The 24,936-nt window shown below is 50.7% G+C and overlaps 9 protein-coding genes across 9 annotated transcripts; 3 read left to right on the plus strand and 6 right to left on the minus strand.

Moving 5' to 3' along the window:
• Positions 1 to 456: 456 nt before the first annotated feature.
• Positions 457 to 1,519, minus strand: IAR55_003984 (uncharacterized protein; the record flags this gene model as incomplete). The annotated part of the gene is made up of 5 exons (XM_066947087.1): positions 457 to 570; positions 648 to 762; positions 846 to 921; positions 984 to 1,063; positions 1,164 to 1,519. The coding sequence occupies 5 exons, from the start codon at positions 1,517 to 1,519 to the stop codon at positions 457 to 459; spliced, it is 741 nt and encodes a 246-aa protein (XP_066802466.1).
• A 398-nt stretch (positions 1,520 to 1,917) lies between these two features.
• Positions 1,918 to 4,178, plus strand: IAR55_003985 (uncharacterized protein; the record flags this gene model as incomplete). The annotated part of the gene is made up of 3 exons (XM_066947088.1): positions 1,918 to 2,461; positions 2,867 to 3,010; positions 3,217 to 4,178. The coding sequence occupies 3 exons, from the start codon at positions 1,918 to 1,920 to the stop codon at positions 4,176 to 4,178; spliced, it is 1,650 nt and encodes a 549-aa protein (XP_066802467.1).
• Positions 4,179 to 4,444: 266 nt separating this feature from the next.
• On the minus strand, positions 4,445 to 7,233 carry IAR55_003986 (methylmalonate-semialdehyde dehydrogenase (acylating); the record flags this gene model as incomplete). Its single annotated transcript, XM_066947089.1, has 13 exons — positions 4,445 to 4,474; positions 4,548 to 4,694; positions 4,802 to 4,901; positions 4,961 to 5,044; positions 5,108 to 5,284; positions 5,343 to 5,439; positions 5,490 to 5,570; positions 5,624 to 5,694; positions 5,753 to 5,857; positions 5,917 to 6,019; positions 6,092 to 6,375; positions 6,545 to 6,678; positions 6,979 to 7,233. The coding sequence occupies 13 exons, from the start codon at positions 7,231 to 7,233 to the stop codon at positions 4,445 to 4,447; spliced, it is 1,668 nt and encodes a 555-aa protein (XP_066802468.1).
• Positions 7,234 to 7,615: 382 nt separating this feature from the next.
• On the minus strand, positions 7,616 to 9,842 carry IAR55_003987 (uncharacterized protein; the record flags this gene model as incomplete). Its single annotated transcript, XM_066947090.1, has 10 exons — positions 7,616 to 7,765; positions 8,089 to 8,178; positions 8,303 to 8,657; positions 8,736 to 8,758; positions 8,815 to 8,853; positions 8,909 to 8,935; positions 8,991 to 9,063; positions 9,171 to 9,282; positions 9,425 to 9,477; positions 9,742 to 9,842. 10 exons carry the CDS (start codon positions 9,840 to 9,842, stop codon positions 7,616 to 7,618), a joined length of 1,023 nt encoding a protein of 340 aa, XP_066802469.1.
• Positions 9,843 to 10,739: 897 nt separating this feature from the next.
• IAR55_003988 (uncharacterized protein) lies at positions 10,740 to 13,190 on the minus strand (the record flags this gene model as incomplete). Its single annotated transcript, XM_066947091.1, has 10 exons — positions 10,740 to 11,253; positions 11,313 to 11,801; positions 11,876 to 11,968; positions 12,031 to 12,171; positions 12,230 to 12,458; positions 12,579 to 12,632; positions 12,694 to 12,757; positions 12,835 to 12,885; positions 12,942 to 12,972; positions 13,069 to 13,190. 10 exons carry the CDS (start codon positions 13,188 to 13,190, stop codon positions 10,740 to 10,742), a joined length of 1,788 nt encoding a protein of 595 aa, XP_066802470.1.
• Positions 13,191 to 13,542: 352 nt separating this feature from the next.
• IAR55_003989 (uncharacterized protein) lies at positions 13,543 to 15,262 on the plus strand (the record flags this gene model as incomplete). Its single annotated transcript, XM_066947092.1, has 7 exons — positions 13,543 to 13,555; positions 13,623 to 13,761; positions 13,822 to 14,021; positions 14,082 to 14,456; positions 14,513 to 14,976; positions 15,036 to 15,143; positions 15,206 to 15,262. The coding sequence occupies 7 exons, from the start codon at positions 13,543 to 13,545 to the stop codon at positions 15,260 to 15,262; spliced, it is 1,356 nt and encodes a 451-aa protein (XP_066802471.1).
• Positions 15,263 to 15,638: 376 nt separating this feature from the next.
• Positions 15,639 to 18,222, minus strand: IAR55_003990 (uncharacterized protein; the record flags this gene model as incomplete). Its single annotated transcript, XM_066947093.1, has 7 exons — positions 15,639 to 15,745; positions 15,865 to 16,099; positions 16,247 to 16,839; positions 16,984 to 17,173; positions 17,241 to 17,336; positions 17,405 to 17,951; positions 18,080 to 18,222. The coding sequence occupies 7 exons, from the start codon at positions 18,220 to 18,222 to the stop codon at positions 15,639 to 15,641; spliced, it is 1,911 nt and encodes a 636-aa protein (XP_066802472.1).
• Positions 18,223 to 18,637: 415 nt separating this feature from the next.
• On the minus strand, positions 18,638 to 19,974 carry IAR55_003991 (uncharacterized protein; the record flags this gene model as incomplete). Its single annotated transcript, XM_066947094.1, has 6 exons — positions 18,638 to 18,775; positions 18,840 to 19,008; positions 19,066 to 19,238; positions 19,300 to 19,378; positions 19,444 to 19,732; positions 19,815 to 19,974. The coding sequence occupies 6 exons, from the start codon at positions 19,972 to 19,974 to the stop codon at positions 18,638 to 18,640; spliced, it is 1,008 nt and encodes a 335-aa protein (XP_066802473.1).
• Positions 19,975 to 20,835: 861 nt separating this feature from the next.
• IAR55_003992 (uncharacterized protein) lies at positions 20,836 to 24,492 on the plus strand (the record flags this gene model as incomplete). Its single annotated transcript, XM_066947095.1, has 11 exons — positions 20,836 to 21,195; positions 21,312 to 21,425; positions 21,485 to 22,279; positions 22,342 to 22,735; positions 22,796 to 22,906; positions 22,968 to 23,252; positions 23,312 to 23,402; positions 23,460 to 23,578; positions 23,637 to 23,838; positions 23,899 to 24,031; positions 24,085 to 24,492. The coding sequence occupies 11 exons, from the start codon at positions 20,836 to 20,838 to the stop codon at positions 24,490 to 24,492; spliced, it is 3,012 nt and encodes a 1,003-aa protein (XP_066802474.1).
• Positions 24,493 to 24,936: the final 444 nt, after the last annotated feature.

The following is a 24,936-nucleotide window of genomic DNA, read 5'->3' on the forward strand; positions in this document are numbered from 1 at the left end:
AGTTGGGCATGGTTGGAAGCAGAGCAAAGTGCGAATGGACGACCGATGAATTGCAAGTTTCGGATCGGGACTGTCCAATCGTGATGATCCGGCGGTCGACTATCACGGTATCAGAGGCGAGAAGTCAATAAATCGAGATGTCAGTGTTCAGGAGATAAGACGAAGAATTGGAGAGAATGAAGGTGAAAAGAGCAGAAAGAGAAGAGAGAGAGAAAAGAAGAAAAACAAACGAAAAGGAGCGACAAGCGATCGGATCGAAAAGAACCAGAGTTTCACAGTGGTGAAGTTGGCGGCGAAGGAGGCCCTAGCCGGAACGGTTCATACGGAGCATATACCTATGTTCCGCGAGATAGGTCCACAAGTAAGGATACATTTTTGCTGGGTATGGTCGTATGCTTGGTATACTCTGATCCTCTCTGTGCTCCATTGTTCACGCTTCTCACTTTTTATCCCACATCATGTGCTTAAAGTCGGTGTCGCCGCAGGCGCAGGACTCGCTACAAGTGCGGTCGATGTGGGTCCAGCAATATCCGCCACGTCTTTTAGCTTTGCAGCGACGGCATTGGCGCTCTATAGACATGGTAGGAGGCCGGTCAGCCCTCGACTGAACAAAAAGGAACGAGAAGAGAAGCGAGCGAGCAACTGACCCTTGCGAATCCGGTGAGATGGACATCTACAGCATCGAACTTGATTTTGATCTCCTTCTTTGCTCGTATGAGCGAATCCCGATCCTTGGTCAGTTGAGCAAGGTGCGCTTCTCGTCTACCATCGCGGGCAGATCATCAGCAGATGTCGATATCGATGTTCAACGAGGGTCACAAGTACATGATAAGACCTGGACTCACTTTGTTATTTCGTTCAGCTCATCCTCTAATTTGGAAATTGTCAAAGCGTGTTCATACCCGTCGTCATCCTGTGGCGCTGTCGAGGGTGTCATTTGATTGTCAGCTGCAGTGTTGCTTCAGGCGTACCAGTCAGCTCACGTAGTGCTGAGACGACGCTCTCGTCTGCTGAAGTCAAGAAGGATTCTGTATCTGGTAGATCCATCCCCTCGTACGCGGGTCTGTTGAGTTGAATATCAGCATAACTGTATGGGTGACCACACCGTTTGCGGTATTCCTTCGTTTTCATAAGACAAGTCGGTCCGAGAGCGCAACACTCACGCATATTCCATACATCGTTCTATCTCCTCTCTGACCCTTTCCCTCTCATATTCCACCCCTCTCAGATCCACATCCACCTCGTCCAACGCTTCTCTCGCTTCTGCCGCTCCTACCCGTGCAGCATTCAACAGTACCTGACTCCGTCTTGTGATTTGCCTCATCAGCGCTGTCAGCACCGATAATGGTAATCTAGAGGAAGCATTGGGAGCTGCTGTTGTCGATGTCAGGTAGGCTTCGAGTGTTGAGAGGAGGGGATCGAGGTCGTGGATGGGTGATTCGGGGAGTTTAGAAGGAAGGGGGAGGAGAACTAGAGGATCGATAGGGGACGGTTCGGATATTATCGCTGGTAGAACCATGGCGTGCAGTGACTGTGAAGTCGTCCACTGACGTTCAGACGAGGGGGACCCGTGGTTGAAAGGCAGATCACAACGGTACATAGACGACAACAACGAAGACGACCGTTCACTTGAGCTTCAGATGGAGCGAGTGATGTGCTATGACGTGGCATTATTTTCCAGAGGAGGCTTCAACCACGTGGTCGTCGCGCTTCCTTGTTTTCGGGGAAATGATAACGAGGTACTCGTGGAAGATGATGTCGAATGTGTGATGCGGTAACAAAGTGAGGAAAGGTAACGAGGTGAAAGCGAGGATCTGACACAATCACAGTCACGAGCAAAGGACAGGCCAGCACCCCTTCGAGAACGAGGAGACTCTCATTCCGCGCGCTTTCCCTTCCTTTCTCTTCCTTTCTACAATGTCACATTACCCTTCTTCACCACCCCCTTCTTCCCCCGCACCCCTCTCTCCAACCAGCGGCACCAGCACTCATCATCATCATAATCATCTTGACAAATCAACACGCAAGAAACGAAGACGTCCACAACCTGCTTATTCTATCTCACCACCACCACCCTCACCACCGACAAGGAGTCCGACTTCGCAACGAGGAGATAGGATGGATGATCGTCGGCGTCATGATGCGGATGTGGATATGGATGTGGATGTGGAAGAAGACCGCGATACTAGCATGATGGATGTGGATGAGGAGATCGAGGGATTGCTAGGTGATGATACACCTGGATCGTCGAAACGTCCTATCGACACTCCACGGTCCGAAGAGAGACCTGGAATAAGGGGAGGAGGTAGCAAAGCCAGTGTAGGTGGTGGTGCGGAGAAAAGATGGAGAAGTCTCGTAGCAGGAGGTCGAGGAGCGCCGAGCAATACCACAGTCTGCGAATGGGAAGGATGTGATGGGTCTTTCGACATTCCAGAGGAACTGGTGGAACATGTTAAAGAAGGTGAGTGATCTAGCTGTCTCGTGTGAACAATTCACCATTTTCGTCGGGTGTCTGTCGTTGCCCACCCAGGTGACAATGGAACCCTAATTCTGTTAAACTGGTGCTTCAGACCTGGTGCTTCAGATCTTCGCCTTCTGCGTTGTTTGCTCGGTACACTTCAGGCAAGCTTAGCACAACGCCTGCCGTCCTTATCCCTGGTCCGCAGCCTTTATACGTTGGATGATTCGAGATGAGGAGGCTGACACTCGTCGATTTGATCCATTCTCTCTTCTATCCGCTACTGTGATCATTCCACCGATCACGGATCGTAACTTTGGAATGAATCCCGTTTCCCATACCGTTTCCGACTCCATTCACGCCATGATCTCAAAACATAATCCCTTCGGACCTTTCTTGTCCCCTTAGTCCACGTCGCGCCGACCAAGGACGTATTCATCTGTCTGTGGAAGGATTGCCCTCGAGAGGGTGCCGAACAAGCCTCAAGACATTCATTGAGTACGCATATGCGAATGCATACCGGAGAAAGACCGTTCGAGTGCTCACATCCTGGTGAGTGAGATCGAGCTGAAAGGGCGTTGTAGGACCTCGAGAGTGGAGTCACTTGCTAATAGAGGATTTATCACTTTCCCCATCGCACCGTATCTTGACTCTCGCCATGCAAACTCTGCGTGACTGCAAACCATCTTAATCACCTTTCACCTGCTCCGACTTTCTCCCCTTTCTCACTTATATCCGCGATGACGGAACCGATACAGGCTGTACGAGCCGTTTTACCCGATCTGACGCTCTTCGAAAACACGTCCGATCCCAACATACCGATCGACCGGATCCCCCTCCTCCTGCTGTCAGCGACAAAACCTCTCCTACGAAGTCGAAATCCAATTCCAAAAGTGCCATGTCCAATATACAAAGTTCTTCCACCAGTCGAAAACCTTCTACGACTACGGCTACAGTTCCAGTTCCAAATGCCAAATCGTCACCTCTGACCAGTAGACCGTTGGGACTGGGTCCGTTGGGAATGAACACTTCAACGAGACCTGCCACTTCCACTCTGTTGAACAGGAACAGACCGACCTCGGAAGGAACGAAGAAGATGGATGAAGATCTGTGTCTGGATGATGATCTGGCGGAAGTGGTCATGAGAGTGAGAGCGAGAGAGGTCTTGGTGCCGGAGGATGAGGAGGTGGATATGTTGGAATGGATCAGGGAGAGATACCCAAGACATGAAGTGGTGCTTGAGCCAAACTCAAATTCGAGTTCAGATTCCAAGGGAAAACAGAAAGAGCGAGATAGTTCGAAAGGTTATTCCGATGACGAAGAAGGAGAGGATGGACCAGGAGGTCAAAGTCCCCCGAAATCCAATAACGGTATCGGGACCGATAAGAAGGACGATGAGATCATCCCTGATCCATTCGATAACCCATCACCATCAGCCGACCTCCCTCTGGCACCCAGCCTCGTGACGACCATGACCGACAGAGATCCCCCACCCGACATGGCTAGACCATTGTTCGGCCTGGAACACAAGATGGCCCTTCTGAGTAGGAGCCAGTGGCAGGTCAGGTATGTGATGGCTAAGGCGAGATTGATGTTGGTCGAAGAGGAGAATAACATGAGGAGGGAAGAACTGAAAAAGGAGTTGGACAGAATGGAAGAAGCTGCTGCTGCTGCGGCGGCGGCGGCACCGGTGCCAGCGACGGCAACTACAGGTCGGTAAAGCGGGCGCGAGTATGCCAAGTTGGCAAGCAAAGGAGATGAGTTATCAACGGTGGCCAGGATACCGGGAGACATGCTAATATTTTCGTCAATCGTCCTTTGTAGTCTATCAAGCCCTTTGTATGTTCAGTTGCCATGGCGAGATGTATGCATTGGCGCTTCTTGTACCGCAATGCAGATCCAAACTTTTATTCCCAGCTGGTCAACCAAACACATCGGTGGCCATCCGTCTTTGTCCAGCGTATGTTATCCAACAAAACACATGGCCTAGTGTATCTGAGGCATGTGGACGCTTGCCTGTGAACACGACCGGACGATGAGCCCTCTCCTTTATACGGTGTCGCGCACCACACGATAGCCTCCCACTTACCCTGTTACCAACAGCATCGGCAGCAGGCCAGAGAGAAGTTGTCGTCTTTCTCATTGTATAGAATTCGAGACCTGACTTGCCGTAAAAGGGGATATCACCCTTGAACGAGCCCTTGTTCCCGGACCAATTGAACATTGGAAGGGGGACCTATGATCGGATACCAAGTCAGACATCTATCACGAAGCGTTACATGTTACAGCTGTAGATAGACAGGAGACTGATCGGACAGTACGACAAGTGACACAAGTACTCACTGGTACAGCAACATTGACACCAATTTGTCCAGGTTCAGCTTCAAGCTCAAATTTCCTCGCCGTGGAGCCAGAATTCGTGAAGACAGACGCTCCGTTACCACTGTTTCACACTCAGCGATCTGTAGCTCGAACACTGTCGTGCTTTCTTCAGGAACTTACTATCTGTTGGCATTCACAATCGCGATCGCATCGTCCAGCGTGTCGGCTGAGACGATCGTCAAGACCGGACCGAAAATTTCGTCCCTGATTGCCGTTCAGGTCAGCACAAGTGACACCCCGCATATAGAGAGGTCGATGACTGCTCACTTGTACGCCTTCATGGTGGTCACAGCCTCAACCACCGTGGGGCCCACGAAGTTCCCATGAGGATATTCGGCAACACTGCAGCCTCGTCCATCAAGCAAGATCTTGCCACCTTCCTCTTCGACCGAAGCGATGTAGCTTTCTATCCGGTTCTTGGCCTCGGGCGAGATGACAGGACCACTGAGACAAAACATAAGCTATCGCCTCGCTTCACCGACGTCGAACCGATTTGGCGTACAGATCAGTGCCTTCCTCAAATCCTCCAGAGATCTTGAGCTCCTTTGCTCGTTCGCACAATTCTGGAATCCATTCTCGAGCGGTCCCAACAAAGATAGCTACGATGAATGAGCACTGATCATGTTTGAAATGTTCATTCATATCTTACCAACGGAGAGAGCCATGCATCGCTGACCCGCGGCGCCAAAAGCAGCTCCGGCAACGGCGTTGAGGGTGAGGTTTTTGTTGGCTAAGACGTATATTCAGCTTCGCCAGGAGAGAGAGATGGCGTAGACGACTGACCATCTGGCATGATCACAGCATGGTTCTTGGCTCCTAAGTTGGCTTGGACTCGCTTGCCAAGGGGTGTCGCTCTGCGCACGAGACTGTTCAGCGCGTGCGTTGTATACTTTGACGTGCCGTACGATTCACCTGTTGTAGATATGCTCTCCAGCCTTGTCACCGCCGACAAATGAGATGGCTTTGATGGCAGGATCATCACATATCCTGTTCACCGTAGCCGCTGAACCATGGACCCTGTCATAAGGTTGACAATTAGCTAAAATGTTCCAAATTTGCCAAGTCGGGCAGCTCACACGTTGATGACTCCTGGAGGAAGGCCAGCTCGTTCGCACAATTCTGCGATGATCATTGTTGCTCCAGGGTCTCGTTCAGAAGGCTTGACGATGAGGGTATTACCTGTATACGACTGTCAGATCAAGCCCACGTAGGTGAACTTTATGACAAAATGACGATGGTACAGCCACTCACCAGTGACTGTAGCAAGTGCCGCCGACCAAAGCACGATCATAGCAGGGAAGTTGAAGGGGGTAATAGCAGCTGTGACACCAAGGGGCAACCTTCGCGAAAAAGTGTCCATGTCCTGAGAGACTTCCAACTTGTCACCCAGAAGAGTGGATGTGATCGCGGTGGCCGTTTCGACGACCTGAAGACCTCGTCCAACGTCACCCTGAGCGTCAGCGAACGTCTTGCCTTGTTCGAGGACGATGGACTTGGCGATGTCGGGGGAGTGTTGACGAATGAGGTGTTGGAGTCTATCGGAAGTCAGCGCGACTACTCTCAGATGTGGAGACCCGATTGGTCGTGACTATCGGAATAAGTTCGGCCATCTGGGCGGCTTGGACGTATAATGAGGTCTCGGTACAAGACCAGGGAACAGGCAAAAGGCAAAAGAGGTTAGAAGCTGAAGGACAGCAGGCTTACTCAAACATGACCCTCTGTCGTCGCATGATGCTTGTCTTGGACCAAGTCTTGTACGCTTGACTCGCCGCCTCGACGGCTGCTGAGAACTCATCGGCCGTAGTCTCGGGAACAGTAGTAAGGAGAGTTTGCGTGGACTGGGAGGGAAGAATTGAGAAGTTAGCGGACTGCGAAGTCAAGGTGTACTTTGGATTTCGGTTCAATTTCGTCACAATAGAAGGCTCAAACGCAGATCTCCAGGTTCTGGACCCCTCTTGATCGAGACCGGCGCACAGACCTGCCCCTTTATCTTATCACCTTCTAGATAAATTCTCCCGACATCGTATCTCCCCACAATCTCACGGCGAGTCCAAGCCTCTCATGAATTCAAGCCATACCTAACCTTCTTCCCCCAGACAACAACAATACAAGTCACATAACCGACCTGAACGACTCACCGGATCCCTGACCTCCAACCATTTATCTGCTTTACTCTCACTGAATTCCCCCCCGATATAGTTCATCGTCCTACCCCCATTGGCGCTCGTCCCTCTCCATTTGGACGATACCTCCTCCGCAGCTTTCAAGGCCAGGGGGGAGAGTGCGCCCTTCTCCTTGTTTGAAGTGGAAGATGCTAGAGCGGGAGATGCGAAGGAACGTGTTTGGGTCCGAAGTAGAGATAAGGGTCGGATGGAAGGGATAGATCTGATCATCTTGGACAAAGGATTATATATACAGTAGCTTCCTGGCTCGCTTAGTGACCAGCTGTACACAAGTCTATGCTTTCACAGTTTGAAATTGGTGTCGAGACAGGTCGGAAAGACAGAGGGATGTGTTGAACAAATGTGAGATGGGATATACCAGTCATTGGTTGCGCTGACCTCGGCAAAAAGGGGTCATTTACCGATCCGCTCACATGATCGTCGCTCGTCATATTTAACCGAGTTTCATCATCTACCCAATCCAAGTGGCACAGCGTGTCTATCAAAATGTCCTCAATGCAATTAGTGAAAGTCCATCCGCCTCCTCCCAACATCCTTGAGCGATCTTCGCTCTACAGACCCAGAACGTGTACAAGGGCGTTTAACACTCCCGCTATTTCACAAGTGTAGTCTTTTGTTGTTCTTCTTCGAGCGTCTTGCCGTTCTCAACCATGGAGAACTCGGTCAAATCAGGCAAAGCCAACGGACCAGGTTGATAACACACGGTCCTCATGATATCCAGCTGAGTACGGAGGATCCAGTTCTGCGAGTGGCCAATCGATGCCGAGTCGAAATCGAAGATGAGACAAGCCATGTATCCGGGAATGAATACGCCCAGTATCAAGATGGTTCCGTGGGCAGCAGTACACGGGCCATTTCCATGGTCGACGAGACGGTCGAAGAACCAAGAGAAGGTCGTTGGACATCCATTTCATCGGGCGATTCGTTTGATTGAGCGACGGCCGCATTGATAGGACCAGAATCGATGGTCGAGGCGTGATTTGGAGAGGATGACAATGAAGGAGGAATCACCGACAGCTGACCGTAAGCTCTCATATACGCATAGTAAGCCAAAGTAGGAGTTACGTGTCCAAAATGATAATACCGCCACGATGACCATGGGAACGTCAATTTCTCCCATCCGGTCAAGGCCAGCTTATCAGGGTTTGCGATAATCTAGCGAAAGGCGAGTATCAGCAATGATCAGCCAGCGAGTCGGTCGGCCGATGGAACGTATGTCGTGATCGTGACACCAGCACCACGCATAGGCAGGAGTTGGCAGTTGACGTTGATCACATACCTCTTTTTTGAGATCCGTGAAAGCCCCGACTCGATCTGTCAATACAGCCTTGACACCCCAACTGATCGCGATCTTCATCTCTCTATCATCATTGACAGTCCAGAGCGTTATCTCTTTTCCCTTCTCTCTGCATTCTTTGATGAACGCTTGCCCTTCAGAGCCCATCAGAAGAGGGAAACACAGGGAAAAGCCCTCGCAATGATCCCAGAAGAACTTGCGGACGATCGGGATGGAGAATCCGATGTGAAATCGACGACATTGGGGGAGATAGCGGATGGCGGGACGAATGAAGAGCGGATGCCAAAGACCGAGGATGATCCGGGGACAGAGGGTCGTAGCGCTGTCCTCGTAGAGCCTGCGTTGATGCTTATGTCAGCATGCATACTAGAACACCGGGCCCTATCGAGGTGGGGTTTGTGACATCGAAGCTCACGCGATGATACGGGCCATTTCAGGCTGTTGACAGACTATCAGCGAATGCACATGGTCTCAAAGTCAGACAAGCAACTCACGAAGAGCCTCTCCGGGTCATTTTGCATCTTGCAATCAATCTATGTCCCGGTCAGCACCGCTGCACTCGTTTCTCTTGTAACGACAGCAACCTACATTCAGCGTAACATGTCTATTTTGGGGCTGAAAAGACTGTCAGCTTCCACCTAAGTAAGCAAGATACCAGGTATGATCTCACCTCCATGAGGAGTGCGATGAGCTCTTCGAACTGAGGAATAGGCTGTATGGGCTCCTTGTTCGTCCGGACGTGTCTACGTAGGAGCAGTATGAGCATCAGTCCCAGTCATCGACCGTACGAGAATGATGAGCGAAAGCTGGCCAGGTTGAGAATGGTTGACCTGGCACGAGATGCACTCACTCAATCACACCTTTCCAAGGCTGTTGCTTGATCAGACCTGTACCAGTCGTCGTTCGATCCAGAGTCGGATCATGAAACATGAGCACCACGCCATCGGAAGTTGCGTGGACGTCTGAGAGTATACACGAGTAAGTGAGCATGTCTCCACGGGATCGATCCGGGAATTCCGGGTCGGATGATTTTGCCGATGCCGATGAGACAGCGATGGACAGCGAACAAAGTCTTCCTCGTATGGAGGATGGAGAATGACATACCGCTTTCGATCCCATCACATCCTTCTAGAATAGCAGCTTGAAAACTTGCTAGGCTGTGTGGGTGGTATGATGTCAGCGTATGCAAATACACCAACCTCGGCAAGTAAAGATGAACAATTAGATTTGAATGTAACCCTTCCGCAAGTCTCGAAACATTGAAGCAGTAAAAGAAAGCCAAGCGTCCCCAGCTATTCAAATGATCACAGCGTGATTATTCAAACAAGTGTAGGCGTCACACAGATACCATTGTAGCCAAAACCAAACCCAGGTACTGACACCGACCTGAAATGAATCCAAAACGGACCAGTACCACTCACGTATTCTCAGGTAAATGAGCCGAAGCACCTCTATGACCCCAACATTCTATATCCTTCGGTTCTCTGAACGGTATGGGACCATGCTTTGGTGCGGTCGTCATCTTGTCGAGTATCCGTACGGGTACGCCGTGGCAGCACGCGTGGGTGTGGGGCGTGGAGAAGGGGAGGGATCTTGCGTGTTGGTCAGTAGAGTATTTGGAGTATTATTCTGGTGATTCCGTTGGGAATGAAGATCGACGAAAGGACCAGTCTGCTTGCTTTCCTTTTTTGTTGGGTTTGAGGACAAAAGGGAGGCAGTGACGAGCAGCCAAGTGGTGGTAGTACACAATGGTGTTAGGAATACCAAAGTCGACCGGTGATGATAGCCTCCTCGATGACTTCGATTTCGGCGACAACTACTATGGTTTATTTATAACGATACAGTACCAAACAGGACCACTGTCTCTATACGCAGTCCATAACGTCATTCCACCATACCTTGAAACGACACCAATTACAATTCAGAAGCGAAGAAGAACGTGTAAAAGGGACATGTATGCCTAAAACCAGTTCATCGACCTATGGGACTACTAGTCGATGTATCTGTGGGTGGTAGAGCTGAGGAAAATGGAGAAAAGTGTTCATGAAGGATATGAACTTTTTCCATGATCCAGGGAGCGATGCACGTTTTTGACTTTTTTGACCGGACCGGAATTCAGTTTTGCTCATTTAGACTTTCCTCGACTCGTCAACACGTTCATGCTGCTCACCAAATCATGTTTCTGTCCTGGATGACAGCATACAGCTGATTGCACTCGTGTCGAGCTGCCTTGGTGATTGATTACACTCATATACCACCAGCCTTTCATGTACAATCGTTGCCGATCCCTGATAGCATCACCTTCCCTGTCCGATCTACACGAACGCCACGGGCGGATGATTGTACCACCATAGACAGTTTGTCCTTCTATCAACATTTTACATCAAACAGTTGTCAAGTCAGACTTGCGACCTCCAGCTCATCCGTCCACCGCGTCATCGCCTTCACCACCACTACTGAGCCCCAGGTCCTCACTTTGCGCATAGCCCAATCTAGCCCCCTTGCCTCTCAACCAGTTGATGACCTCACCCCCTCTCCTTGTACCTTTCGGAAGAGCGCCGTCCCATTCGGTGATTGCGCTCTGCTGTTGATCTTGTCCGCTGGTATCCTTCACGTCCCCTCCATGCTCCTCCGCAAGCCAGAAGGAAGCATTCAGCTTCGTATTGCTTCTTTCCAGCTCCAAAAACACCTTCGACAATTCACGCGCTGCCTCCAGTCGAATCCTGAGCACATGTCGGACCAAGACTCGAGAAGACAGTCTCTTGGGACGCTTATACACCTCCTTCTCGACTGTTGGAGGGAGACCGGCGATCTTCGGAGGATCAGGAGCGAAGAGAGAGTATGAAGCGATGAACGACGGTAAAGGCATCTCGAAGTCACGAGGAAGCCAGACACCGACTACGAGACGCCATGCCGCGACGAGTCGTTTCATGCTGTGCGTTGGAGCATGTCCATATCAGCTCTGCCGGTAATTTCTAGTCAAAGCACTCACGCGGTGTAGTTCTCGTCCACCAGAGCCGAGTGGTATCTGCCCAACACCCACACAACCCCTGCAGCCATTGCAGCACCCAGGGTTAACTGCCTGAACACAGCCCACAGACTGAAGAATAGGACGGGATACGTGAGGAAGCTCAACAGCAGACCAAAGACGACCTTCATCTGAGCCTGAGTCTCCAGCTCGTCTTCTGCTAGACGTGCACCGAGAATGCCAACGATGTAGATCGGAATGTGAATCAACATTGGAACAATGAAGAATGGCAGTCGAATGAAGCACGAAAGGGAGTCTTTGATGAGAAGCCAGAGTGTAGAAAACCGGTTGGGGAGGTTGATGGGACGAGAGGGATTTAGATTCCGGGGCAATTCGAGATCGACCAACGCTGCGTTAGAAAGTCGGGAGGAGGAAAGCAATCGGTGGTAGGTAGCGAGTAGCTTTTTGAGATTGGTGACACTTTCGATGGGTGTGGACATGATGTCAACTAGCCTGCGTGACATATCTCAGGTCAGCGATACGGCTGCCTCATTCGCCCACGGCACAGTGTCTGTTTATCGACTTACGTCTGTGAGACGTCAACATAGTCAGATAAAGCTAGATCATTATCCCGCTCCCGAAACAGTTCCCGTGCCATCTGTGCAGCAAATGCGGTATCCCTGTAGTTGTGTATCTTCGATTAGTCCGCGGGATCGGACGATGATCATTAAGGAGCACGTACCAGTCCGGGGCGTTGACGGTCATCTTCCTGAACTCCAATCCGATCTTGCTCGTTAATCGCTTTACCGCCAATTTTCCTGCTCCATCATCCTCGTTCATGAAATCGGCCTCATAGTCCTCCATGTAGATCGGTGCCCCATAGCTGCATGGCACGATCAGCCGAAGTCTTCTCGTCATCTTCCCCCTTAAATACCACTCACTGTACTACTACTCGACTCCTATACTTGGTCTTATCGACGTAAGCAATTCCAACAGGGATGACGATTGCCTTCTTTCCCTTCTTTGCCCCCTTGTTCTCCTCGGTACCTTGAAGATATCGCACATATTCAAGTGCAGCCCATGAAGTACCGTCTTTGAGAGGGATGAGATGAGGTTCAGTGTGAGAAGTCCCTTCGGGAAAGACACCTATCGATTCCCCTCGAGCCAGGGCTGGACGGCGAGAGTCGCAACATCAGTGACCATTGTATCCTTGCGAACATTGCCAAGGCATATATAGAGGCGGTCAGATCGCTGCGAAAAACAGCCAATGGGAGCATGCCGGTTACTCACCTTCAAAAGTGCCTCGAAACAGTTTCTGGTTGTTCTTGGTCTTTCGATCGACAGCTAGAAAAACAGCCTATGAGCGAAAAGACCAAAATCCGGATATTGGAGAAGCCTTGCGTACCGATGTTTCCCGCATTCCTCAACAACCACCCAACGGCCGGATTCTTGAACAAGGAGTCTTTGACCTAATTGTATACATAGATTGGATTTCAGCACAGCTAGCCTTTTCTGCCCGACCAAAAGGAGGCAATTAGATGCTTACCCAGTAGTGGAGGTGATGTCCATGAGGAATGGTGTTACTCAGGATGGCAGGCTGTATCCGTGGAGGTCGTCATTGATTGCTCTTGAATATAAAGTTCGATCACTCACGTCGATAGCCATATTTGCGTGTGAACAAGCGCTACGAGCGATCAGTTACAAGCCCTGGCGGGAATGAGGTGTGTGGAGCAACGACTGTGATATAGCACACCTTGCTTGGGAAACAACCCGAACTCACAAGATGATGGGCCCCTCGGTCGGTACGTTGTCTACACCGTGAACTTCGATCTCCCGAAAGAACGAGCATATCGCCGAGTTCGCCAGTGCCACCAATGGGGCATGGGTGAAGCCGAACGGCATGGTGCGAGGATCTGCGGATAAGGATGCAGGTCAAGCAACTGACAGGAGAGTGGATGATGGATGGGTGCTGAAAGAGCGGGACACACCAAGATTGCTGTCAGAGTCAATTACGTAAGTAGATCACACCTGGTGCATCTTATCACGGGTACTGGGATAAAAGGGAGATAAATGCTTTCGAGAGATATTGTTGTCACGCAGAGTGGGCAGGCGGCGATGACCGCTTTTGGTGAATCCCTCTTTTGCTCCTCCACTCCATGTTGAAATTTGTATCCCTCTTTCCTTTCGTACTGTGTACATCGTCATCTTTCACTCCTCTTGTCTCCACAGTCACACAACCTCGAGTACGCTCGACATGTCACAACAAGGTCAGCTGGACACCTTGCATATCAGACAGGAGGTGGCTGACATATGTCATCTTGTGACCTCTTATAGACCTCGACTCTGCTGTTCTTTCCTACCTCATCAAGAGAGGATTAACCAAAACCACCAAAGCTTTCGAGAAGGAGGCAGATGTCAAACCTGCTCAGGAGGGAAAGCTCGAAGAAGCATGGGGGAAACTAGTCGCGGCCAAGTGAGCTTGTTTTAAAGACCGAGACACGTGTCTCGATAAGCTGACACGATACAAACAAAGGGTCGATGCGGACGTCGAGATGGCTTCTAGCAGCTCTAGCTCGAGCTCCGATAGCGAGAGTGATTCCGAATCATCTTCCTCCAGTTCCTCATCATCGTCTTCCGACTCCGACTCTGATTCTGACTCTGAATCTGAATCTGAATCTGATTCTGAATCAAGCGAAGAGGAAGAGGAAGCGAAGCCTTCTGCCAAAACTACAGGTAGGTCACTTGTGCTTTGTTTCCTATTCGACAGTCTGTTCTGATATGAGTCTCTCACAGAACCTGCTGCAATCCCTCTTCCTGAATCCGACTCGGACTCGAACTCGGACTCAGACTCATCATCGTTTACATCTTCATCTTCTTCTGCCTCTTCGAAGGGGAAGGAACAGCCTCCTTCGGCATTTTCTAGCGTTACCCTACAGGGTGACTCTTCTTCTTCCTCCTCCTCGTCTTCCTCCTCGTCTTCTTCTTCCTCATCGTCGTCCTCGTCTTCCTCCGAATCAGACTCCGACTCCGACTCTGACTCGGAAGAATCAAGCGAGAAGACCGTCAATGCATTCCTGGATGTCGAGGCTGAGGTTTCCGGCGACGAGTCGGCTAGCAGTGATGAGTCTAGCGACAGTGAGAGTGGAGGCGAGTCGGATTCTGGTTCGGGTGAGTCCACAGATCTGTTGAGCATTGCAATGACGCTAATCGAAAGATCCGAACAGGTTCCTCTCCCTCTTCGTCCTCTTCATCATCTTCATCTGATTCCGAATCTGAAGAAGAGGAGCAGGCGAAACCTGTCTTTGGAACGAAGCGTAAAGCTCGATCTTCATCGACGTCATCCTCATCCTCATCGTCTTCCAGCGGTTCCTCCTCGTCTTCTTCTTCCAGCTCCAGCTCTGGTTCTTCCAAGCCCGCCGTTGTAGTAGTCACTACCAAGAAGCGCAAGCTCGAAGACGGTTCGGAAGAGATTACGTCCACTACCACTGTCACTCCTTCCCACAACCACACCACTCACCCTTCCCGAACTGCCATGATCGAGGGATCTGGATCTTCCACTCCGACCGCGAACGGTACGCCAGTCAGCGGGAAGAAGGGTCGAGTGCAAGGACAAAGGTTTGAGAGGATCAAGCCTGAGCAAGTGACCTTCCACCATGAAGGATTGATGGACAATTCGTTCGATGCGAGGGTGAGTGAGGTGAAATACCCCCGAAAAGCAAGTTCGACTGACTCTGTGTCAAATCGCAGGTGCGAGCCGGCGCAAACCCCAATGACTACGGAGCTAAGGCTTCAAGGGATCTGATCGTTACTCGAGGAGCAGGATTCAGGAAGGAGAAGAACAAGAAGAAGCGAGGGGTGAGTATCATACTTCGGTGATGCTTGTGTCAGTACTTTGCTGATCTGAGCTGGGTTTGCAGAGCTATGTCGGTGGAGAGATCACACTTGCTTCTCACAGTATCAAGTTCGACGACTAGGTACAGGTACAGTCTATGAGCAAGTGGCCACTTCTCTTCTTTGTCATCGCCGCTTTTCGTGTCGTCCCTCTTCGCAGCTCAACTTCAATCTGTTGTACCTGAGCTCGTCCTTCCTCGATGACATTACAGGTATGATTGTGTGAAACTTTGTTTGTATTCAGGATGGTTTCTCCTATTTTCACACTGTGCAGCTCCTTGCATATAGGTATATATGTATATGTGGATGAATGGTATCATTTGACTCGATTGCTTCACGTAATCTACTTGTGTTTGACTGGTCAATTTTGAAGTGCCTCCATCATTCCTCGTCTGACACCCATCTTTCCTGTCTCCAGCCGACTTTTTCATACGATGATAACATTCTCTCTTCCCCGCCTTATTGCAGTTTCAAGCCGTCCATGGCTACGGCCGGTGATCGAGGATTTGTGAGACAAGAATCGTGGATGACATTGAGAGCTTTGACAGCGTCCTTGTTCTCAATGACTAAAATATCGAGGAAGAGATCAGCAAATTTGTTCCAACCATGATTTTCGTCGTTTGTTATCACGTTATTCACGTTACTCCAGTCCAAAGCACTTGGAGGTAGACGTCATACCACTCACCACAACTAATATTGATCTCACTAGCACCCTGACTGATCATCTCAATGTTGATCATCTTCCTCGCAAGACTATCGAACATGAGACCAGCCGAGCCGATCGCGTTCCTCATGTTTCTTCCTACCAGAGAGAGGATAGCCATGTCTTTTGAGATTGTGATATCTCCAATTTTCTCTAGGTCTCGCACCAGTCGATCGAGTCGTTTCTTGTTAAGGAAATCTTGCATTGCCATAGAGACCTAAGCGAGGAAAAATCGAGCATGAGCTTTTTCTCATATAGTTATCGATATCTAGGGTGTGGTCGGAGAACAACCGTGGAGAGCAGAGGCATCCACAGGGCTCGGCGGACTGTGGGAAATACTTGAAGGCCGGAAAAAAACACTCACATGGACCTCACTCGTGCTGATCAGGTCGACCACCACTCCTGCTCGATCCAGCGTCCCAAAGATCCTCGCCAAGAAGCCATGAGACAACGTCTTCCGATTCGAATGGATATTCAAAACGATGATGCTGTCTTTGATAGTCACAGCTGTTGGCATTCGCTCGTCCACACCACCTCCATCGTCTTTTCTGACACTACCATGTTCGCCCGCTGCTCCCACTCGTTCCTTCTTGGGAGGCACACTGTCCAATCCTCTTGGAAATCCTTCATCGGGATAGATGACTGTCCCGCCTCCAGAAGGGTTCTCGACGTTCTTGATCCTGATAGGGATCCTGGCTCGAATGACTTGTTCCATTGTGAAAGGATGAATTACCTCGGACCCGTAGTATGTGAGTTCAGCAGCTTCGTCAGGGGTGATGACAGGGACTAATCGAGCACTAGGGACTTTGCGAGGATCGGCAGTGAAAATTCCGTCGACTTCTTTCCAGACTTGAAGTTCGGAGGCAGCGAGTCCGACAGCGCATAGAGCGGCACAAAGATCGGTATACCCTCGACCAATCTGGGCGAGGAGAGACCCTGGAACAGCACCGAAGTAGCCTACAGGAACGAATACATCAGCCCCACCTCTGACTGAAAGATACGGCTTGCGATTGAATGGATCGGCGTAAGAACGAATCGGCGTAAAGAGCTTCACGGTCGACGCAATCTGCGACCGAGGCTGAATTAGGCAGTCGCACTCACCTGTCACAACAGGTACTCTCTGACCACATTCTCTTAATCTCTCTCCGAGCTTGACAGCGAGCTGATCATAAAATTCCTGACCGAGCTGAGCTACCCCTTGATCTCCTGAGCTGGCAAGCGAGGACTCCGTCGCGGCTGACATCGCAGCGTCCACGATATTGTCCAGAACCACAAGCTCCGAGTCGACCCCCTATCACACCAACAAAAGTCAGTGTCTAGCGTAGATAGCATTTGACGATTCAATAAGGTGGACCTACTCTATCTCTCAATGCTGCTGCCACGATCTTGCACGCCAGCTTTTCTCCAGTGCCAACGATCGAGTCTTGACTTCTTGGACTGATCTCGTCGATGATCTGCATCCATCTGTCAGTCAAGTCTTGCTCACCTGACACCCCCGAAATCCGGGAGACATGAGACTTACCTGAGCAGCTTGTAAGAAACTCCGCAGATCCTCGCAATCTCTCTCTATCTCAAATTCCAACTCATCTCTCAGGGGACCCTCTTTCAGCGTCGCCTTCGCTGCCTCCAGATGCCCCTTCTTGACGATGTCCACCGTGGCATGGAAAGCAGGCTGATCGATTGCCGAGCCCGAGCCAACCCCGAACCCCGTTTCGTTACTAGGCGTGATCGGACTCTTGGGAGGTGATCTTGATCTTGCACTGGAAGTGAATGGAGATGGACTAGCACTTCGTACTGTATCCAGTTGGGTGAGAGACGAGATGGAAGATGACATTCCGGACGACGACATGTCTTTGCCAAAGAATTCGGATCCGACTCGTTTCGGGAAGAAGGGGGTGGTGGCACCGGATTGAGACGAGGATCTTGTACGACTGCTGCTGCTGTTTGCTGGTGATTGGAGAGCTTCGCGAGATGCTTGCAATAAGAGATTGGTGGTTCCGAGGGCTTTTGTATGAGATGATCGAGCAGAACAGACCAAAGCGACTCGGGAATTGTTGGCAATGTATGATCTGTGAAATCATGTCCGCTGAAATCAGTATCGCAAATTCCATCAGACATCCAAGGCTGGAGGCTGGCATGCTGACGACGATGTGAGGTGGAACAGCCAGTATGAGGTGAGAAAGTGTTCACTACTCACTCTACAATTTTGGTGATACTGTCCAAGCTCTTTCCAACTGATGTTCCCCCATACTTCTGCACAACCCAAGGAACGCTTTCATCTGCCGAATTTCGGAGCAGTTCCTCTGGAGTCGCACTGGTCGGCGTAGATGCGTCTGACATTGCGTGTGGCTATCTGAGCTGCGTCCGACCGCTTGTCCGATGGATTGTAGATGTGAAAGACTACCCTCGAGATATTTGTGAGATCTTTTGTGAGATATACGAATAAGCCGAGAGACGATCAATGTGATGACTGTCAATGGAAAAAGACGTTTTACTCCTTCTGTTGCTGTTTCAACGACTTCGCTTCGAGTCAAAGTTCAGAAAAGTCCTAATCGCGTGTTTTCGGAGATCGGTCGACACCTCCGAAAAATCACCTCATTTAGAGGACCGCCGATGCATCTTCGAATAAGTGACAGCACTGCTGAATGCTCCTCCTTCGATGTCATATATACGTCTGCCTACACTCGCATGCTACAACGTGTTCTTGCCGCGAACAAGACGAACTCATACCCGGTTGTCCGACTTCTGCCGTCATTTACAAAGACTGCTCGAACTCCCAGGCCTCCTTGAGGTCATTCTCGATCATCTTCTTGATAGCATCCGGAACGAGACCAAGAGGAAGTCTGGCAGAACCACCGAGACCTTTCTCAACATAGTGATCGAGGAAGTATTTCTGTGGTTCACGGCTCCCTATCAGCATGCATGTTGGACATATCTGAAGCGGAATTCAGACTCACTGTTCCTTGGATGCCAGCCTTGACGATGGTCCAGTCAGCCTCAGCAACACGATCTTGCAAGGTAAGAGCTTCGGCAAGAGCATTGGCGTCACCCTTGAGACCGGCGACGGAAGTATCCCACAATCGTCGAATGGTCTTGGGAATGCAGTTACCGGTGCCGGTGATACATCTGTGACCACAAGAGACGATTACTTGTAGCCTGGCAATGTTGTTTGTATGAACTCACCCTGTGTGTCGAGAGAGGAGGGCGGGAAGGGTGGATTCTGAAAACCCGGGGAGAACCTGGAAGTTGCCGGTCGCAGTGACAGATTGAAGGTAGGTACCCTTCTTGGCGAGGTACTCTGGTGACTGGGTGTATGCAGCGATTCGGTGACCTTTACCGATCATGGCACATGTGAGCTGTAAGGTAGATTGTAGTGTCAGCGTGAGGTTCGACATGAGCGCCAGCCGTGAAGCTCACCTTGACACCGAAACAGTTAGGGTGATCGGCAAGCTCGTTGATCTCGTCCGAGTTCAGGTCAATGCCAGCGGCAGCACCACTACGCGCGTGCTCACAGTCAATAACCTTGTCACTCAACTGTTCTAAAAAACGAACGGAACCCACGGGAAGTTGTAGATCATGACGGGAATGGGAGACTCGTCAAACACCTTTCTGAAGAAGGCCTTGATGGCCTCGCGGTCCTTTCCCATCATGAAAGCAAAGTAGCCAGGGGTGATGACGATAGAGTGCGTAGCACCTGCCTCTGCGGCCTCCTTGGTGATCTGGATGGTGGTAGCAGCTGAGCCGCCACCGGTACCGACAAGAAGAGGGGCATCCGAGAAGCCGGCATCATCGAGAGCCTTTCGGACAACGACGGTTGCCTGCTTTCTCTCTTCATTGGAGAGATGGGAAGCTGTTTGGAACAAAGTGGCAGAACAGTCAGTGCATGCCCCTCCACGACGCTTGGACCGCATCGCCGGGCTGCCAAAACTCACCTTCGCCATTGGTACCAAGCAAGACGATACCCATACCAGCCTTTGCCAGCCGGACGGCTTGCTTTCCAAGCGCATCGAAGTCAATAGTTTCGTCCGCGTGGAAGGGAGTGACGAGGGGAACAGAGGGACCCCCGGCCCAGACTCGAGAAGGAGAAGGCATTGTGATTGGCTTTGTTGTGTAGTGTTCGTGGGGAATCGTTGGAAAGTGCTAAGAAAGCGTAGCACTGCAAGGAGGTGTACCTGTCAACTGTGAGTAAGACCGATCACAGGAATCACGACCGACCAGATGCTTTTCGGTATGGATGTTGATGGCAGATGCAAGAAAGGAAAGGAAGTTCCAGAAGTGAGCAGAGAGTATATACAAATGTCCTTGTAACTGTTATTGTCGGACCGAATTCAACCGAAAACTCAGCCCTACAGTGGGGGGAAATGCGAGGAAAGAGTGCCGCGATTTGCCGTCGACACGAGGGAAACGTGTTCTGCGGGCCTAATTAAACTGCAGGTAAACCAGATCTACAGGTGATTGCATTTGGCTGACCACAGAAAAGCACCGGGATCAGACTTAAGTGGGGTGTTCAGACAGATTCACCTTGGATTGTGCGGGGGGATGGAGGCGGGGCAACGGAATCCGCCACAGCTCAGACCCTGATGATCACCTGTTTTTGTGTGTGTTGAGTTGCCGGGAAAGGATATGGGGAATATGATGGAAATGGTTCTGGAATGACAAGTTGACTTGAGCCGTCCTCACCAATCGAGAATCGTTTGAGCATCAGTAGTCGACGAGAGCCGCGGACAGAGAGAGCTGAGAGTCTCACCTAGATCCAGCAGCTCTTGGTGACAGATCGACCCCGCATCCCCTCCAGTCACTTGTGATTCTCATCGGCATCTTTGGTTCAGACAACACCATCAAAGACCAATGTCAACGACGGCTACACTTGCAGTTGTGTCTACAACCGATCGAGAAGCCTGATCTTAGCACATCCGTATCAGGTCTGTCCCATCGCCTGCGTCAGCCAACTTCATGTCGGGTCAGCCAGCGGCGAATTCGAATACCTTCGGGTCCAAATCCTCTTATCCCCAACATCCCCGCGTAATCTCGACAAATATTCTGTCACATCCTCCTTCGCGTCTCTCGCCTCCACCTGGGATAGGTCTCGCGGAAGCCCTCGGTCCAATTGCCGGTACATCGAGCTCTAAGCCTTCCGGGACGAATGGAGCTGGCCGCCCCAGCGGACCTTGGGCGAACAGCTATGGAAGCGATGATGGGAGCACGGTACCTCAAACTCAGCCTGAGTCAACAGGAGGACCAAATGTAGAAGTAAACAAGAAGAAGAAGGAGGACAAGGAAGGATATACCCCAAAGAGGGGTTATAGAGCTTGTGTGAGTTCACATAGGGCGAGCAGGAGAATCAAGCATATTTTGATGCTGACCATTGCATCGTCGTTGTATCTCAATCGTCGTCCTGCTATATCGATCTGCCGATGTTTTATACACAGGTTCACTGCCGTCTGCGTAAAGCGCGATGTGATCTGGGAGATGTCAACGCCCCTTCAGAACCTCCATGTTCAAGGTGTCGACGAGAACAACGAGACTGCGTCTTTCTACCTAGTGTGCGTATTTACTGTGTCCAAGTGTTAGAGGCTTTACTTATGCTCATAACGCTCAACAGAAACGTCGTCGAAAGACTTCCATCACTGAGGATTTAGAGCGAGAGGAGTCGCAGGACGCACCACAGGTGGAAGTGTATCCGGCTCATGCGAGCTCGTCCGGCAGCTCAGCGCCTCCCCAGCTATCGACTCAGCAATCCTTTACCTCGGACAATTCGAAACCGGTGGACTGGAATCTCTCATCCTCGCAGCCAGCACACCGTCCTCACATCAAAGAAGAAACTGGGCTTCCGCACTTTCGAGAGCGGCCGAAATGGTCGCATGATCCGTCCCTTGCGGATTATACGGCAGGTAATAACAAGCAAGCGCTTTTGTCTCGATCGGGAGGACCGAGCAATTTTAGACCAAACAACGTCCACAACCACTCCACAGCACCAGTCCAATACACACCGCAATCCCATCCTACCGTTACCGATACCACTACTCCTGGATCGTTGGGCGAGTCGTCCGTGGCTTCCACGTCCGGCGTGTCTCCAGGGCATCGCGCTAAGAAGCGAAGAACAGAGCCAGAGGGCACAAGGAAAATCGTCAATGCGAGTCTGAGCAATGAGATGGATGCTTTGGAGATCCTGGCCCATGCTGCAACGGATGGTGAAGGGGATCTGGATGGTGGAGACAGCAAGAACAACCGTACACATGCGGGCGATGCCAAGAGAGTGGCTTGGAATATCGGAGAGGAGGACCCACCGCCAGTCAGAGCGCTGAGCGAATTCCATCTGATCAAGAGTGGTATACTGGATGAGAGCGGATTACATGAACTCGTCGATCTCTTCTTCCAGCACCATCATCCGGCTTTGGTGAGTACATTAAGTTCCACACGGGTGGCTCAAGCACAAGTGATACCTGACCAGCTTTTCAGCCTATCTTCCTCACCGCTCGGATACCTCGAACAAGAGAACAACTGGTCGACCTGGCTCACAATGACGCCTTCCTTCTCACATGCATTGTTGCGGTGGCTTCCCGACATCCGCCCGACAACAGGTTCAAGGATGTTCACGACAGAACCTGGGCTATACTGCGAGATACAATGGCCGATTATTCTTTCGCTGGGTTACCAGCCTCTATTGGCTTCGTTGAAGGGGTTCTGTTGTTGGCCGAGAACCTACCAAGGGAGACGGTGACTCCACCCAAAGACTACAGTGTCCGCATACTTGCAGGACCGGGAACGGAAACTGCTGGCGTGCATGGGACGGATAACAGGAGAAGCTGGGCTCTGATTGGATTGGCCATTCGGGCTGCTTATCTGCTCGGTTGTGAGTGTAAATAATCCCACCAATCTGGTGCGAAGATGCCGCTGACATGGACGAGTGTAGTGGATCAAATCGCGTTGGAGATCGATGAAGCCAAGCGATCACCGAACGTTGAGCGCGCAAGAAGTGTCTGGACCTGGTGCTACCTATATGATCGAACGATAGATAAGTGTCGTAATTTCTGGTTCATGTTGCAATGTGCCCAAGCTGACCTCTCCATCACGTCTGAGAACAGGCTTAGCCTTCTGGTCTCGAGGTCCTTCTTTATGTTTCGTCGGCTATTCACATATCTCTCAAACAGGAGAGGCAGCGGGCCGCGTCAATTTCCCCCTTCAACTCTCCCCTGGAGCGGAAAGTGACGAAACAATGCACGATGACTCTGCTTCGCTCATGCAAGCTTTGGTGGAATTGACTCAGATCATGACCAACGCCCACGACTCGCTGTACCCGAACAAAATGAGAACTGCAACCTTGGTCAGACAAGGGGAATACTTTTTGTTTTTAGATGGCTACAGGAGAGGTACGTGACGCTACCTCTGTTATCACCAAAACGGTCATCTAACAGGCTGTGTCTCATAGCTTTGGACACACACCGGACCGTTTGGACTCCAAAGAAATGGTCTAACCTTACTTTGAAGGAGCTAAGCTGGATGACATACCATTTCGTCCGGTTGGTTTATTCTACTTCTGCAGTTCGCCAAAATCCCACTGACATACATTGTTGCAGGTTATACGTTTCTTCGTTCGGATATTCTGCTCACGTTAAACGAGCACAATGGCGCGCAGAAGAGGACAGCGCAGCAGGACGAGAAGCAGCTCGGCAGTCCATTCAGCTCTTCCCGAGAGGTGAATGAATCCTACCTATGAAATGTTATCTTACACTTCTAATGATGATACTTTCTAGGTTCAGCATCCTCGCCCGATGCCCTGTACATCTTCGAGTCCATCGGTGCTGCCAACGAGATTCTACGTTCCTCGATTCGCCTTGCTCAAATGGGCAGTATTCGATATCTCCCTTCGCGATACCTGATCAACATCTCCTATGCCGCTGTTTTCGCTCTGAAGAGTAGCTATTCGGGAGCTGTTGTTGGTAAGGAGATGAAAGGGTACGTTGAGATTTTTCAATTTCGCCAGGAATGAAGAGCTGAGCGTCATCTGGTTCATAGGATCAGGGAATTAGTCGGACAGGTCTGTACCGCCTTAGTCTTGGCTTGCTCAGACAAAGACCATCCGGCGGTTCGATACGGTCAGATGTTACGAATGCTGTCGAAGAAGTTGGAACAGCTGTCGGACGCGAGTGTGAGTGATCGGCCTCCCGTTTTTGACTTCCCTCCGCTAATAATCTCACCTAGGCCGTCCCATCTCGGTTCGCTTCACCTGAACCAACGTCCGAGAGCGGACCCCAGCCAAACGAGGGATCTGCCCCACCTTCGTGGGTTATGCCGACGGACCCTTTCAGTGCTCCAACTGCGCATCTGCCATCATTTGGCGGCATGTCGTTCTCTATGCCCGGAGTTGGTCCGACTATGGCGTCAGCTTACGGGGTAGACATTGGCATCGATGGTGTCGGCGGTGGTGATCAGAATGGCTCGGTGAACGGGGGACTAGATTTCAATGTCAATTGGGGAATAGAGGGATTGGAAGGTGACGGGAGGCCGCAACAAGAGGGATTGTTCGACTTCGATGGTAACTACAACTTCGATCTGAAGGGATTCTTCGACGATTTCACATTGGAGGGCAGCGGATTTCCTTTCCGATAAGACTTTTTGCTGCTTCACATACTTTATCTCGGTGGTTGCCGTTTGTATTCATACGCATCTACAATATGGTCAATAGTCAATAGCATTACCACTTGCAAACAGCCTTACGCTCACCAAGGAACACTGGACCATTGTTCCGTCTAACTGCTGCGGACATCTTCATTGCTGTGACTTGCCCGCTGTAGTAAGTTGCGCCCGTCCACGATATGTGTGATACGCCCTTTGTAAAATCTCCTTTAGGAATGTGTCCCTCTGACCCGGACCGACATTGAAAGGATGCCAGAGGACGTACAAAGGCAGACAGCTGAAACCTAAATCATGCAGGGGCGGCGACATTGATACCACTTGACAGTCTGTCTTAAAATCGACGTGCCTGATACGACTCACGTATAGACGGTGTGATCCATTCGGTACACTGTAGACACGACCCAACACAATCGAAAA

The sequence above is a fragment of the Kwoniella newhampshirensis genome, chromosome 7, assembly GCF_039105145.1.
Source record: "Kwoniella newhampshirensis strain CBS 13917 chromosome 7, whole genome shotgun sequence".
Classification (NCBI taxonomy): Eukaryota; Fungi; Basidiomycota; class Tremellomycetes; order Tremellales; family Cryptococcaceae; genus Kwoniella; species Kwoniella newhampshirensis.